Consider the following 18,022-nt stretch of genomic DNA (forward strand, 5'->3'; position numbering starts at 1 on the left):
TTTGTTTAATAATTTCATTATTATGGTAATTCTATGATTTTATTAAATTATTTATCATTCAGTGTGGCATCTATTCTTACAATTAAAGATCTTTTTTTCATGAAAACTAGTATATACATATGTTATGTATACATATATTTGATGAATGATGGCTAAAAACCAAAAATACATTTGACGTGTTCGTTTTATAATTTTTTTTTTTTAGCGGAAGATGTTTCCCCATCGACACACGGCCTCCTATGCATTTACATCATACATCTTCACACCCTGCCTTGAGACCAGAACATTAACATTCACTGAAATTAAAGACGCTTATGAAAAATGAAAGCGATTCCTTCTATTTCATAAGAGAAACATGATGGAGTGCTTATCTTCTGCTCTCATAAATCAGCGTTGTTGCCAGCAGCGAGCGAGAGAAAAGAGGAAAAAAAAAAAGTTGAAAGATCAATGAAGGGAAAAAAAAGCCATCTAATCCAACTGGTTAGGACGTTTGAATAATGATTAATTAATCAGTTTCATATTAGTCCGACGCGGCTGCTCTCCACCGCTCATTAAGTACACACACATACACGCGCACACGCACACGCACGTATATATACACAATGTTTGCCACAATCATTTGCGAGTGTGTGCGCATTTATTAAAGCACTCCACGCCTCATGTGTGCGAGCGCCTCATTGGCATGCGCGGCGCCAGCCCGCTGAGTGCGAGCTGTCCGGCCTCGCTTTGGAGTCATTAGTGCGCTCGTTAGTCCAGTTATGTTAAATCTAAATTACCATTCATCATCACGCGGGGAGCCATCACTTATTGGGACGCGGCCGGGCACAATAACTGGATTAAGCGGACCCACGACACGCAGGCGCGTTCGCCAGCCACACGGCAGAATCCCAAATCGGGCGTTAGCCGGCGATGCTAAAGTGTTTTAACGTCTATTATCTATTATTGATTAAGAGTTGCTTGGCCCTCCCGGGTACGGATCATGTCGTAAAGCGCAGAGGCTACCATCGAGGATCCTTCCAAGCGTGCCATCGCTAACCGCCGTCTTTATTTGAGAAGAAAATACGGGAAGTACTCCATCATGGCGCGTTGTTTCCACCATGCTGGCATGCTCAAGGACTCAATGGAGCTTGAAAAACACAGAAAGACAAACAGAATCAAATGCTTCCATCTGCTACTCGACTATAAGAGATGAACGGTCCTTTCGACGCAAACCAACAACCAACAACAGGCAAATGTTGCGTTTGTGGCTTCATTTCATTTTCAACCGTGTTTAGCCAGCTAGCTGGCCTATGACCCCGAGCTCACGGCGGGAAAGACTTTTCAATGAGTTTGAGTTTGTTGAGTTGAGTTTGCGCTGTTTTTGCTCACCATAGTGTAGTCGTCCAAAATATGTAACAATATATCACATATACAGTATTGGACACTAGCCAAACCACCATGCTACACTGCTAACAGTGGGAGCTACATTAGCTTAGCACTGAGTCATATTTTGGTCCAAATTAGGAGCAACTACACCGAACATTGGCTGAATTTGACAATTACTGGAGAAAAAGGGTTAAAATATATTGCACTTTGCCGCAAAAAAATAAATTTTTACATTTTCGTACTAATTTTAGTTTCCATCAGTCCATGAACTGAGCCTTTGTTGCCCTTAAGGGCCACCGTAGTGTAGCTAACTGTGGGCTATCAGCTAGCACAACAATATACAGTTGTCCCTCACTGCATTGCGGTTGGAACATCGTTCCTTCACTCTATCATGTTTTTTCAAACATTATTCATTTTTTTTCTATGCAACTTAATCCTCATTAGCATTGTGGGGGTATGCACACAGGTACACTGCTAACTGTAACTATGATGCCGCTACATGTTAGCATTCAGTCATATTTTGGTACAAACTAGTAGCAAGCACACCAAAAACTGTCTGTATTTGACAATTATTGGAGAAAATGTGCCCTAACTGTTGCAATATAGAAAAATATGTATTTAATATATATTAAATATTTAATATAAAAAAATATATATATTTTGTTTTGCAAAATATAACATTTCTACATTTCCAAGCTAATTTTAGTTCAAGTATTGAGCCTTTTTTTGCCCTTAAGGGCCACCTTAGTGTAGCTGATTGTGGAAGTCAGCCAACCCAAGTCACTTATTATTTATTTATTTTGCATGCCCCGCCACCATGCTACACTGCTAACAGTCGTAGCCACTGTAGCTGAATCATATTTTGGTACAAATTAATAACAATCATACCAACTATGCACTGTATATGACACTTATTGGAGAAAATGTGCCCTAACTGGGTTAAAATGATGGATAAATGTTGCATTTTATGGCAAAATATAATATGTTTACATTTTCATATGGTGGGCTAGCGGGTCATACAGTCAGTATATCTGGAAAATCTGGGTTCAAATCTCTGATTGTGGAAGTCAGCTCTAGTAAGTGATGATAGCTCACAGTTTTGTTGCAAAATATAACATTTTCACCTGTTTCCATCAGTCAATGTATTGATCTATTTGTACTTTTAAGGAACACCATAGTGTAGCTGCTTGTGGAAGTCTGCCAAGACCGGAAAAGCAACAATATGACATATTTACTCCAAAAAAGTGTAGGCTATGTTGACTTTTTATGGATTACATTGTTACAACTGTGTCTTTTGACACTAAATTGAGTTCATCTAAGTTATCAGTTGATTAAAAATAATTACAGAACATAACAGTCATCCACAATATGCTTGTTTAAAAAGAGCCCAGGACAATTTCCCTCCAAGTCTCCAACCTCCAGGCCAATAAAGTGTATTGTCATGGTGAAAATTCTCATTTTCATCTTGTTAAACATGAGTGCAACAAAGCGACAGAGTAGATGTTGTACATGATGAATGGTCTGGTCATAAACCACAAAAACTGTCAGTTCAGATGAAGCTGTTTGCAATTAGCGCATCTTGGGAGTTGAAACCCTTCATCTTTCCTGGCATGTTTTTGCCAAAATATACGCAAACAATCCCACAATTCATTTCACATTTCGGGACGTGGATATTGGTAGCATTTAATCATGGGGCGCCCGACCAAAAGTCATCACCGCATGCAAATTTCCTCTTTTAATTTTTCACTATGGCAGAAGCAGCGGCAGAGTCGATTTTCATCATCGGAAAATGGCCGAGGCCCGGATATGAAGGAGACCTCCATCTGGGGTCAAATGCACCCATCGCATCTCAATTCAGGAGCGTGGATTGATTTTGAGGAGGACGTTTAAACCTGCTGACGCTGAGGCTTGTTGATTAAGGAGCGACTATGAAAAAAAAAAAATAATACACCAAGGAACCTGGAATACAAGACCGAGATACTACTTCCATGCTGATATATTACTAATCTATTCTGGTTCTTATGGTAAAATGTACAACACACATACATTGTTGTGAAATACTACATTCTAATTTATACTAATACTAATTTTAGCCTTACACCTCATTGTGCAGCAAACATATTTTACTGCATTCAAAAATGTACTTTGACCAAACTCACGCAAAACATTACACCTCATTAAACGTAAACAAGGAAGTGTGTTGACACACAATGTGAATTTTATTTTATTTTATATTCTGGAAGAAGGCGGCACGGCGGTCTAGTGGTTAGCGCGCAGACCTCACAGCTAGGAGACCGGGGTTCGGTTCCCGCCCTCGGCCGTCTCTGTGTGGAGTTTGCATGTTCTCCTCGTGCATGCGTGGGTTTTCTCCGGGTACTCCGGTTTCGTCCCACATTCCAAAAACATGCTAGGTTAATTGGCCACTCCAAATTGTCCATAGGTATGAATGTGAGTGTGAATGGTTGTTTGTCTATATGTGCCCTGTGATTGGCTGGCGACCAGTCCAGGGTGTACCCCGCCTCTCGCCCGAAGACAGCTGGGATAGGCTCCAGCACCCTCGTGAGGAAAAAGCGGTAGAAAATGAAAGTTATTTTGTGTAGCTGCTCTATAGGAGAGCACAACTTAATACAAAAGGTTGAAAGTGAAACAAGGAAGTGTCCGCTTTGACGAACAATGTGAATTTTAGCATATTCCCGGGTTATTTATACACTGGTCCAGACGCAAACAGATGTTGTTTGTTTGATTTATTGTATTTAAAAGCCCTTGACATTGTAGCTACAATGTTAAAGGGAACCTATAATGCTTTTTCTGACCTATAAATGTCTATAATATATAACGAGAAAAAATTCTTATGATATGAGGAAAAAAATGCAGGATGTTATGAGAAAAATTTAATTTTATGAGGGAAAAAAAACCCACAATCATTACTCTTTATGTTCACATTATTATCCACTTTTGTGGACCTATTATGTTTTTTCCACTTTTCTGACTTATAAATGTAGTTAGAATGTTGTATTCTCGTGTTAAACCAAAGTTACCAAAGTTTCAGATAATGAGGTTTTCGCATTTGGAAGTGAGCCCTGAAAGAAGTTTGGGATGGCTCAAAACGCTCAGTTTCAAAAGGCGTGGTTAAACTCACCCTTTGTGATGTCACAGAGGGGTGGACTTCCTTATATGGTTCATAGTTAAGAAGCACTTTGTGTGTGTGACTAATCACTAATCGGAGGGGGAATAAATTAGGACCCACAAATCAAAAGGAGATACAGCTGGAATGGGTGCAGATTCTGGAAGATCTAAAAATAATTGCGGGTTATTGTGTGTAGCTGTAGCATTAGGTCCCCTATAAGTACTCTTGAGAAATTAAAGTTTATTGCCTTTAATATAGCGCACTCGCCATACATTAAAAAAATGGTCTCAAAATAATGCACCCTTATTTTATGTGGGCTCACTATTTGGCAAGTTGTATTCTTGATGTTGTGTTACAGTGATTCAGTGATTCAGGCTTTATGAACTATTATAATCCATGTACAAAGCATATCTGTTGTAAGGTATATAGCTCCCAAAAATGTGGGGATATAGGGCCTCCTTATTTGGCAAACAGGAAGTCATAGCTGATGTGTTTGCTTTGGTTTTCAAGTGTTTATTGGGTATCAAAAAAGAGAAGGTAACCCTTGTGACTTGAAGTGGATGTGACAGCCTTGGTGGCGTGGAAAGAGTCCAGCGTCAAATTGAGTCAGTCAGTCAGACATTTGTTGCATCAATAATTAATGTCCCCCTGCCTCCCTGCCTGTGATCATGCTCTCCACCTTCCATCACTACCATTATGTTCTTTTTCCCTTACCGTATGCCTTAATAATGTCACATGGCTAGCCGTCTGTCATCTTTTCAGGCGGCGTAGTCTTTTATTCGTCTTTGTTAACGCACACTTCATCCATAGAAGCACCGCTGTGTTTTTCTCTCATGTCCTTCTTATTTATGTCCAACACCAAATAAATAAATGATGTCCTGGAAACTGGCTGCTGTTCCAGCCCCGATAGCTTCCTTTCCGACTTCCCCACATCATCCCAAATCCTCCTTTTCTCCCCACGTATAAAAAAAGGAGAGTAACAGGCCTAAATAAATGATAACTAGGCTCTCTTTTAGAAAGCCCATCCTCCACTTTCATGTCAGCAGCCGTGAAAGTGACAGCAGCAAAGAAAAGGAGGAAGAGAGGGAGAAGGCGTTAGAGTTAAGGGATGTCTAAAAGATTTCTTTAATCGCTTTTTGGTTGTTATTAATACATTTATTAATACATGGAAGCAAAGAAGCTTCATAAAAAGATTATAACAGAATGTTGAATACAAAACAACTTCAATAAACTCATTATGAAATGAAACATTACATATACGTATATTTCAAGTATATATACAGTATAATATATACAGTATAATTCATATTACCATGTAATATAATTTATTCTAAAAATAGAAACTATTACAAATAACACATGACCCTATAGGCTATTTCTGGATTACCCTAATGCTATGTTACATTTAATTAGCCATACATGTATTTTAAAAAAATAAAAATAAAAATAAAAATAAAAATAAAAATAAAAATAAAAATAAAAATAAAAATAAAAATAAAAATAAAAATAAAAATAAAAATAAAAATAAAAATAAAAATAAAAATAAAAATAATGCAATATAATACAAATTTATTGTTATGATTGTTAATTCCTTTCATTTTAGTTTCTATTATCTTGTATAAACTAAAATTAAAGGACTAATAAAATGTAAAATACAAGGACTAGAACAACGTCATATGTTTCAATTATTAACATTTCACTAATAATAATGATGATGATGATAACTCATATTCCACCCTCGACATTTTTGTGTGGAATTTTCATGTTTTCCCAGTGCATGCGTGGGTTTTCTCCGGGTACTCCGGTTTCCTCCCACATTCCAAAAACATGCTAGGTTAATTGGCGACTCCAAATTGTCCATAGGTATGAATGTGAGTGTGAATGGTTGTTTGTCTATATGTGCCCTGTGATTGGCTGGCCACCAGTCCAGGGTGTACCCCGCCTCTCGCCCGAAGACAGCTGGGATAGGCTCCAGCACCCCCGCGACCCTCTTGAGGATAAGCGGTAGAAAATGAATGAATGAATTATCTTGTATATTATACTTGTCTTATTATTATTATTATTAGTTTGGCTTTATTCAGCCTTTTACACAGTTGATCATCCAAATTGTCATTGTGTCTCCCGCATATGTCTGTAAAAAAGACAAAACGTGTCACCTTCAAATACTACTACTACTACTGCTACTATAATGAAACAGTTTGAAAAAGTGGACTGAAACAAACACGCTGACCTAAGGGTGCAATCACATGACCTTTGATTGTGTACTATGGCCCCATCGTCTGACCCCATGGACTGAACAGATGGACACGTGTGCATTTGTGTGTGTAACGCAGCCACGTACGTGCACGCTGACGGGCGCACACCTGGCTTTATTAAAACGTCACGGGAGGGGGGTGTGAATAAAGTGCGCGCGATGTCATGCCGTCTGCTGCGTATTTACAGTGCATTGTAAATCCTGCCAGGCGTTTCAGCTGTCAAGAGGCTTATGAATTGCTAATGTCTTGTATCGGTGCTGTCAAATGCAAAGCACGTATGTCTATTTTTAATTGAACGTAATAAGTTAACATGACGTAGATTTCTAAATTATTTTAAAGCAACCGTATGCAAAACTTTAACCCCCAGCCTAACACCCTAAAACACCATTTTCATACAACAATGCTTGGTAGAAAAGCGTATCTCCCGTTACCATGGCAACGATGGATGATAAGTGGACCAGCCAGGACACATTTGTGTAATGGTACAGCTTCAAATTGTGTACAAATCATGTGTTAAGACAAAATAACTCCTTTAGCTTAGGTCTAATGTCAATTATGAGAGTTACTTTTTCTGAAAGACTGTAGGGGGAGCTAAAGAACCCCCCCGAGAGACAGTCAGAAGGCAACAATGCAGCGATTGAGGGCAGTGAGAAACCGGAGCACTTCAACAAAGTAGAGACTGCGGAATACATTTTAGCATTTGTGGCTTTTTTGTTGTTATTTCTCGCCATGTAGAATAGCAATAAATGTTACAATGCCATAATGAGTGGCTTACTAGAAATAGTATCTAATAGCAGAGTCTGATAGGCACCATGCAGTTAAAAATGGCTATTACTAATTACGTCTTTTCCATTATTTATTTTGTGAATATGAAGTCTCTCCCACCATCGACCTTGGCTATCTCCATATCAATAATCAGCCATTAAAACCAGGACGCAGAGTGGACTTTTGGGGGCCACTTGTGTCGCCCTTCACCTCTCCTCCCACTCCTGACATCCTCTATCCTCCTCTGCATCCTGGTTGTCTAATTTGCAAGTTTTATCAGCAGCACGTTCTGACTATAACTTTTCCATCGCAACATGAGCATGCACACTGCCAAAAAGCCCTGCAGACAAATGAGCCAACATTTGTGTAGCAGAAATGGTAACTTTTGTTTTAGATGCAAACACCAACAAAGGGAAGGGAAATGCACACGAGTAGCACGGTTCCTCAAACTGTGGATCGGGACCCAAAACGGGTGGCGGGATAATTTTTAGTGAGCCATATTATTAATTCAATCAGACAGAATCAAAAAGCCTTTTGAAGAATGAATAAAAAAACCCGAAGTTCCACTGTCATGGATTTCCACAACATAAAGAGATGCTAAACGAATCATGAACGAATCATGATTCGTTTCTGGACCGATAACGGGTGGCGGGACAAAAAGCCTTTTGATTCTGTCTGATTGAATTAATATGGCCCACTAAAAATTGGGTCCCAATAAAGAGAACATAAAGAGATGCTAAACGAATCATGAACCAGAATCAAATTCAGGTTCATGATTTGTTCAGCATCTCTTTATGTTGTGGTAATCCAAGACAGTGGAACTTTGGTTTTTGTTATTCATTCTTCAAAAGTCAAAAGGACAAAACATACAAAAACCGAGGGAATTTTTACCACATTAAATGAATCCCCAAAATATTAACAAAAAAATGATTTTATCCAGAATAATTATAGTTTTACACGCATGTGAGGAGTTCACATACTTCCTGTCTTTGGCCCCGTGGCGGTTCATTTAACATGATACATGAAAAATTTTCACAGTCAGTGAGTGAACGATTCTTAGGCATGGTTTGTTTTGGGAATTCCATTTGAATACAGTCGTCCCTCGTTTATCATGGCTAGTTGGCTCCTGTGATAAGTGAATTTCCACAAATGAAAATATAAATATGAAAAATATATATATCTGAATGACAATGAATAACAGCCACATAGTCACCTTTATATTTGTATTACCCAATATATTCAGTATCAGAGAAAATAAGTCATATTGAATAGACGGTAATTAAGTGGCCAATATAGAATACAGTACTACAGTCACAATTAGAATGCCTTGTATTGGTATTTTAGTTTGTTTTTATGCTGAAAAATACTTAATTTAATCCAATAAAAAGTACGATTTGCTTAAATATGCATATTCTTCTAATAATAGGAATAATTCAACCATAAAACACTGATCATTTATTCATTTTTGAAAAAAACACAAGTTAATGAGCGATGTTCAATCAGCGATTAAGCAGTCATGCTTACGGGCGCTATTGTACAAAAACCGAGGCAATGTTCTGGTTAAAATCTGATGAAAACCAAGGTTTGACTGTATATATTTCAGTAAGTTTTCGATACATAAAAATTAAAGCCACAGAAAAACACACAAAAAAAAATAACCCATTGGCAGCTGTGGCTGTAGGCAACCTGCTGATGTATTTTTTTTTCCATTTTTTTCCTTATATTATTCGCAGAAAATCAAATCTCCATCTGATGAATGATGGAGGTAACTGCATCTGAAGTGTCATGCAGTATCCAGCAGTTTTATACGCCTCTGCATGTACTTTAAAATGCTACTCAAGTGTTGGTGTGAAACTCAGCACTGGCATTACTAGTATTACTTTACCGCTATTACAACATTGGTTCTGTGACTAGTGCATTGTACAACACACTTGCCAATAACTGATATTTATATGGTCCAAGTGAGATTAGTTTTACTTTTGATTTTTTCATGCACTCCAAATCATTGTTACAGCTGAAAAAAATGAACTTCAGTTTTCGTTATTCATTCTTCAAAAGTCAGAACAAAACGTACAAAAATGAGGGAATTTTTACCACATTAAATGAATCCCAAAAATATTAACAAAAAATGTATTTTATCCATAATAATAATAATAATAATAATAATAAATTTTACTTGTATAGCGCTTTTCAAAATACTCAAAGACACTTTACAGAAAAGTAACATTATTTTAAAAAATTATAGTTTTACACGCATATAAGGAGTTCCTGCACTTCCTGTCGTGATTCAACAACAGTCTATGTCCAATCAGCGTCCATTTCCAATTAACACCCCGCCCCTCTTTGTGGTTTAGCTAAATAAATTCCTTATATAAAAATTAGAGCATTTATAAAATGCACCTTTACTGCAACGACAACTGTGTGTGTGTGTGTGTATGTGTGTTTTTTAGCAGTGCATTGATCAAGGACGCACATCTGCCACCGTATGCTATGCTATTAACCAAGAAACTGAATCAAGAAAAGACAAAACAAAAACTTGTGCATGCAACATTTGCGAGCACTTTGTTAAACTTGGGAGTCCCAGCCAGAGGAGGATGAGAGAGACAGGATGAAGGCACAGACGGGACAGACCTGTTAGACGCAGGATGGAGGAGGAAGAGGATTATACACTTACAGAATCTCCAGATCACGCAGCGCTCGGAAAGCTCCATCTTCAATGCAGCTGATGTGGTTGCTGTCCAGTTGCCTGCACACACACACACACACACACACACAATTACTCACACAGATGAGACTCAAGGTGGAGGTGGGACTAACCAAAAAGGCGTGAATGGGTGTATATGGGTGTATATGTGTGTAAAGAGTAGGTGGGGAGGTGATACCCTAAGGAGTCAGCCTAAAGTACACACACACACACACATATATAGCTGAAAACACACACACATAAAAGCACGGGGATGGCCGCTCTCACCTCAGCACTGTGATGTGTGAGCTGCCCTGAGGAGGAGGAGGAGAGGAAAAGGAGGAGAGCCCACCAGGAGGAAAGAAGTGGCGGAACAGCCAGCGTGGCGTCAGCCTATCACCTGCTTGCTTGCTGCCACCGCCGCCACACTGGCCAGCGAGAGATGGAGAGAGAGAGAGAGAGAGAGAGAGAGAGAGAGAGAGAGAGAGAGAAAGGGGGAGGAAGAGAGCGAGCTAAGCCCACCCTTCCTTCTTGTCTCTTCTGTAAATATTAATTGCATTTTCCTCCTCCTCCTCCTCCCAATGTCATCTTTTATTCTTTCTTTCTTCCAGCGTGTAGCGAGCGAGGGAGTAATTTCATTACATTAGGCCAGCCAATCCATTAAGGGCCTTTTACCGGCTCTGTCACTGAAACAATTTCATTAAAAGCAAAGCCGCCGTAAATCAAACCCGCAGTCACGACTTCCTTCCTCTTTCCAAAAACACAACCGACCCCGCCCCCCCGGGTCCACGCCTCATTGGTGGACAACTCCTCCCCCCTTGTGCCCCTCAGTCATCCATCCTTGGCTTTTATTTTAATTTGCTCAGGTCCGCCTGTAGACGACATCAGACCGCCGTTCCATCCACGAACCCGATAACCCCGAGCACTCTTGGGAGAACCAGAATGTCTTCTCTTACCTTCTTCTGGACCAAAAATTAACCCCTTCATTTGTATTTTGCTCCAAAAAAAAGTCAAAACAAAGTGAATCAAACTAGAGTGATATAATTTTTTTTTACCCGACCCCACCTTTCTCTTCTCTCCTCTTCTTTTCTGTTCTTCTTCTTGCTCCGGTCCAGTCGCTCCAAATGGCATAACAAAAACATCAAATAACGGCAAATAAAATTTCATGGTACAGGGAAGTTGTAGCCAACACCTTTCCTGACACAGAGCAAATCTGTCTAGCATGTAAGGGCATTTAGATCAACAATACTATCTGCCCCAATGGCTGGACGGGACAAAAAAAAAAAAAATGGAATGTGGGAGGAAACCGGAGTACCCGGAGAAAACCCACGCATGCACGGGTAGAACATGCAAACTCCACACAGAGATAGCTGAGGGTGGAATTGAACTCGGGTCTCCTAGTTGTGAGGCCTGCCCCATAATATATCATTCATTCATTCATCCATCCATCATCCATCCATCATCCATCCATCATCCATCCATCATCCATCCATCATCCATCATCCATCATCCATCCATCCAATCCAACCTCCATCCATCCATCCTCCATCCATCATCCATCCATCATCCATCCATCCAATCCAACCTTCATCCATCCATCCTCCATCCATCATCCATCCATCATCCATCCATCCAATCCAACCTCCATCCATCCATCCATCCATCATCCATTCATCATACATCCATCATACATCCATCCATCATCCATCCATCCATCCATCCATCCATCATCCATCCATCCATGCATCCATCCATCCATCCATCCATCCATCATCCATCCGTCCATCATCCATCCGTCCATCCATCCATCCATCATCCATCCATCCATCCAGCCATCATCCATCCATCATCCATCCATCCATCCATCCATCCATCATCCATCCATCCATCCAGCCATCATCCATCCATCATCCATCCATCCATCCATCATCCATCCATCCATCCATCCATCCAGCCATCATCCATCCATCATCCATCCATCCATCAACTGTAGAGTATGAAAACTGAACATTGATGGCGCTTTTTGGAGGATTCTTCAGAAGGCTTATAGGTGGAATAGGTGCGTCCCATAACGTGTATTATATTTCATTGAAAGTAATGTATGCCAGTTGGCCAATAAATCAACAGAAAGCAGTTAATTTGCATTTCCTGCAATTATTTTTAGATGTTAAAGGTATACAGTGGTTGGAGATTTATCGTTATTGAGGCAAAAACTGGCCAATTTATCATGATATTGATTTGAGGTCATATGACCCAACCCTAATATGCATAAAATCAGGACTTAATTTTACGTCTGCTGTGTTGACTACGTAGGTTATTTCTATAGCAGCACAGATTCCAGCCTGCTATTGATGATTGCTTTCACATCCGACCAAATGATCCGTATTAGCAGAGCAAACATCGGCAACGTTCACACACCCTACTTCATCTTCCATCCATGTTGTTTCCTAGCATCCTTCTCCTTCCCTAACCTTATCCATTTTCCTCCTCACCTTCACTTCCACTCTCCTCCTACTCCCACTGCATCTCTAAATGTGACACTAAAGCAGTCCTCACAGTGAGGGACAGCCGTTATATGGCTCTTTAGGCTAGCAGGGATGTCGCCAGGGCAACTGAAGCAAAAAAACAAAAAAAAAAGACTTTTCAACGAGTAAAATGTGGTAAGACCCCCTTGGGTCGCGGTGAATCGTCGGGGGGTGAGCATAAGAGGCAAGGAGTATTTTCAAGGTTAATGCAGACCTGCCAACATGTACACATTTTTTGTACTCCATTTTGTTGCGTTTTCCAAGTTTCTGTTTTGAGTTCAGTCTGTACAGTACAGATAAATAGAAATTTGTCAATAACATTTCAAATTGGGGGGTGTAAAAACATTTCATTTCTGTTTCCAGGGCTGGGGGGGGCATGACAGAAAATAAGGATGTAAAGCAGGGGTCTCAAACACGCGGCCCGCGGGCCAAATGTGGCCCGCAGGGCACTAGTTTGAGGCCCCCGCCTTGATATGAAAGTTTAATGTTAGCGCGGCCCGCGCAAGTTTGATATGGATGCTGTATGGTATCATGTACCCAGAAAAAATGATTAACATCCCCTCCGCTGATCCCCTGTGTGGGACTTCCTGTCTTTGTGAATGTGATGTAAGTCTTGCCCAGTCTCTCCAAGTTTTCGAAGCTTGCGTTGTGATCAGCTGCTAAAGTTCAGGTCCCGACCCGCTGTACTTACAAGTGTAGGCAAAATTTGGGGATGAGTACCGCCTTAGTACGGAATTGGAAGCATGCAGACACTATGCAGCACTTTTAGTGCAGGGGGAACTTTCATTGTGGGAGGGGCAGCATCGGGCTAAGGATGACTTGTGATGTGCATGCCCTCTGCAACCACTTCTATCTCCGTGAGCGTGGTCGTGGTGGGTGGAATTTTATCCATCATTCACAATCCTTATGTGAAACATGAACACATATTCTTTTTCTTTTCTATGCATTCAGGTAATGGTTTAATTTCATTTGAACATGCATCAGATTACAATTGAATGCATCCCATAATCAGTTCACAGTTCCACATGTCCAAAAGGAGTAGGAAGAAGCAAAGCTTATTAAATCCTACCCCTACATCTGGTACTTTTACAATCAGTAACTGTTACATTTGTTCACTTCCTGCTTTCCCAATATAGTTAAAGTTTTTTTAATGAATTAATTAATGTATTTATTTTTAATTGTTTTTATTTTTTTCCTCTGTGTGGCCAACATTCTAACCACTCAGATCATCATGTCGACTATTATAGGTAATACGAGTATCCGGAGTGACTATAGGGGTGCTATTTCATGTTTGCAGGGCTCTAATAATGTTGATCAACAGGTTTCCGATGCTCAAATTACAAAAATATTCCATTCATCAATGTGGAATCGTACTTTGCGGAAAATTCACTTATTGTAGTCAGGTCTGAGGGCAATTAATCGTGATAAATGAGGGACGACTGTACGATACTCTAATAATGAGTATTGCAGATTCACTTCATTAACGTACAATATGGTAATTGTAATGGTAATGGTTTAATTTCGTTTGAACATGCATCAGATTACAATTGAATGCATCACATAATCAGTTCACAGTTCCACATGTCCAAAAGGAGTAGGAAGAAGCAAAGCTTATTAAATCCTACCCCTCCATCTGGTACTTTTACAATCAGTAACTGTTACATTTGTTCACTTCCTGCTTTCCTAATGTAATTAAAGTTTTTTTTTTAACTTTTGTTATTTTTTACATTTTATGTTTTATGTTTTATTTTTAGTTTTTAATTTCCATGTATACCATTGCTTTCGGAAAGGTCATTCGGAAAGAGAAAAACTCCTCATGTAAACGTGGCTATTGAGTCGATTGATTGCTGCATCTCGAAGAGATCTCTAGAGATACATGGTTGGAAAGGTTGTGTGTTTTTAAAGTACATTTTAATGTGTATTAACTGTAAAAACTGTAATTTTAGCCATAGTCATTTCAATACAACTACAAAACAATTTTCCTTGTGACTCTCTCCTGGACTTATTTTCCCTCTTGCTTTGTTTGTCCATCAGCAGGATTCGACAAACCTTGATGGAGGTTTGCTGCACAGGCCAAACATCTGGTTAACATAGTCCTAAAAAAGAAAACATTTTATTTTCAATGGCCGTGGCGCCGATACACGCTCTACTTTCCGCATGCGCATAAAATGGCCATCAGGGCCATAAAATGCTACTTGATTTACAGCAATGTGTATTTTTCATGCCGTGTGCGTCCAAGTTAGCACTGTGGACCTACATGGAAATACTGTATGTTAAAAAAAAATACACAACTGTGTGTATAGCTGACAAAATAGCTAATGTACTATAGCTGGAAATTAGGATGTTCAATGCTGTTGCTATTGTCTACGTCAAACCAGGACCCCCCTGCAACTCTGCAGCTCTAATGACTGTTAGACCCGTGCAGCGGTGTGTCCGCCAGTGTGCCTGAAAGCGGGTTTTCATCGCACGTGCAAATCTCCGCTAATGTTCCCTCTGCTGAGGATCACCCACAGAGACCCGGCACCTCTCAGGAGAAGAACTAACGAAGTCTTATCAGATCAGTGGCACAACCTCTCGGAGAGCGCGCTCGGTTATCAATGGGCGCCGCGTGGGATCACAGTTCTTGAGAAATGTGAGATTTTCTGAGAGGAATGAGAGTTAAGTTGAGGACTCACATCGGGAGGCCATGTTCCTCGCCCTGAGTCCCTCCTGGCTGAGGCTAAACGCTTTCATCGTGATTGAATTCCTCTGACGGCTTTGTTCACCGAGTACCGTGATTAGCGGTGACATGATTGCTATCAGTCTGTCATGAGATGTGTGTGTGTGTGTGTGTGTGTGGATGGTTGTCACAGGGCAAAAGACTGGAGGACCAAAATTTAATTTCTTTCCATATAATTAGTGTCTCTAATCATGTCTATGATGAAGCCTATTGACAGACTGATAGAGTCCTTGCCTTTGCAACCATCTGGCACTCATGCACACAATTTTTCTGCTCTATGAATCCACCTGGAACCACCATTATTGGAAAAAAAAAATGATTATCTTTGTCATTTATTGCCTAGAAATACACATCAACATTAACATCAACAGAACTCAAATGGTTGCTTCCAAAGTTGCGACTTTTGGTGACATCATCAAATAGAAGCAGGCTTCACCTTACATCTCAAAATAAAGTCCAGACGGTCTGCCAACTCAGATACAGCAGTTTTCTTCAACAAATAAGCTAACCTAGAATGATGTTGCTGTTAAAATGGAAATGTTAGCACGTTAGCATCGCATATAGTTATGCTAGTGTTGCTAGTGTTTGTGTCTTCCTGTCTAAATGCTGAATGTTGTTGTATGCGATGTGTGGCATCTGTCCAAATAAAATCGAATCTGGCAACGTGGTGACTGATGATTGATCGGCTTTTTGTCCATCATTCCCCGTGCGTGAACGATTCGCTCACAGGGCATGCAGCTTTGTTTATGTAGTCAACTCCGATTTCTGCATCGACACATCGATTACTCGTAGTATTTCACAGGCGACAATCAAAGCTAATGAGCTAAATCAGGGGTCAGCAACCCACGGCACCAGAGCCGCATGTGGATCTTCAGCCTCTTTGTTGTGGAGCACGTTGCTGCACATTTGCTGCTTATTTGCTGCTTATGGAAAGCAGGAGGTGAACAAATGTAACAGTTACTGATTGTAAAAGTACCAGATGGAGGGGTAGGATTTAATAAGCTTTGCTTCTTCCTACTCCTTTTGGACATGTGGAACTGTGAACTGATTATGTGATGCATTCAATTGTAATCTGATGCATGTTCAAATGAAATTAAACCTTTACCATTTCTTCAGGTATCAGGTATAAACCTTTAAAAGATTATAAGATATTGTTTTTGAATTATGTTTTGCAGCTCCAGTCTATTTTCCTTTAGTCAATGAACGGGTAAAATGGCTCTTTTGGTAGGAAAGGTTGCCGACCCCTGAGCTACACAGTCGGAAAGTGTCATGATCAGTTCCAATGAAAAAAAAAAAAAGTGGATACAGGACATCCCACACTGGACAAATACAGCTCAGGAGTATTAAAGCCACAGACACAAAACATGGTGTTTTCCAGTAGCACTAAAAGCACTGACTGTGTTCCTAACAATGATCTCCCTATTGTTGTTATTTTTGAATGAATCTGAAGCTTGTTGTTTTCATTAATCATGTAGGTGCTTAGGGCTTAGACCAAGGGTGGGCAAACTTCGGCCCCTGGGCCACACGCAGCCCACCAAGCATTTGAATCCGGCCCGGTAGTTGCTTTCTAAGTATTTTAACTTTTAACATACAAACTGGCAACATGACTTGCAAGGAGGATGTCTTATTTTTGTTTTTGTAAGAAAAAAACAAAAAAACAAAACAAAACTGTAAAATTAAATTATATAGTTTCATGTGGGGGGGCTGCACAGCGGTCAAGTGGTTAGCGCGCAGACCTCACAGCTAGGAGACCAGGGTTCAATTCCACCCTCGGCCATCTCTGTGTGGAGTTTGCATGTTCTCCCCGTGCATGCGTGGGTTTTCTCCGGGTACTCCTGTTTCCTCCCACATTCCAAAAACATGCTAGGTTAATTGGCCACTCCAAATTGTCCATAGGTATGAATGTGAGTGTGAATGGTTGTTTGTCTATATGTGCCCTGTGATTGGCTGGCCACCAGTCCAGGGTGTACAAAGACAGCTGTGATAGGCTCCAGCACCCCCGCGACCCTCGTGAGGATAAGCGACTGAAAATGAATGAATGAAAGAGTTTGATGTTTAAAGTGCTCCTGTAAAAAGGGACATGAGAACTTAAAGCTGATAGTATAATACTTTTACATCTAAAATTAGACAAATAATTCAAGGAAAATTATAAGCATAAAATAGTGTGTGTGTTCTGGTCCCCCGGACAATTTTGTTAACTCAATGCGGCCCACGAATCAAAATATTTGCCCACCCCTGGCTTAGACTCTGTGCGTGTTTTCTCCCGCAGGTGATTTAATTGATGAGTTCCTTCCCTCAAATTAAAGATGTTGCTCATTAAAATCACCTGCTTTGTCTGCAGAAATCTGTAGTGTCTTGACCATTCATGACACCAGTCTGATACCAGTCTGATACCAGTCTGTCCTAGACCGACCAAATCCATATGAAGCAAACACAAACAGTTCATGGTTTGGTCTGCATCGTGCCCATGACTAAGGAAATCAAAATATTGACGCGATAGAGACGCTGAAACGTACGTTCTACCGCTGATTACTGAAGAACAGAAAAAGGCAGAGACGAACAAATCATATTTTTGATATGATG

At 40.1% G+C, this 18,022-nt stretch overlaps 1 protein-coding gene across 2 annotated transcripts in view; it reads right to left on the bottom strand.

The window, feature by feature from the left end:
* slit3 (slit homolog 3 (Drosophila)) overlaps positions 1-18,022 on the bottom strand; it is a 264,962-nt gene that overhangs the window by 113,694 nt on the left and 133,246 nt on the right. The window contains exon 7 of one of the 2 annotated variants that reach the window (XM_058048416.2): positions 10,187-10,258. The exons of the other annotated variant lie outside the window; for it this stretch is intronic. Coding sequence (XP_057904399.2) covers positions 10,187-10,258 — 72 coding nt within the window. The remainder of the gene's footprint in view (positions 1-10,186; positions 10,259-18,022) is intronic. 2 annotated transcript variants of the gene reach the window in all.

Source organism: Doryrhamphus excisus, linkage group LG23 (assembly GCF_037039965.1).
Source record: "Doryrhamphus excisus strain RoL-2023G ecotype Guam linkage group LG23, RoL_Dexc_Guam_v1.1, whole genome shotgun sequence".
In the NCBI taxonomy this organism is placed as follows: Eukaryota; Metazoa; Chordata; class Actinopteri; order Syngnathiformes; family Syngnathidae; genus Doryrhamphus; species Doryrhamphus excisus.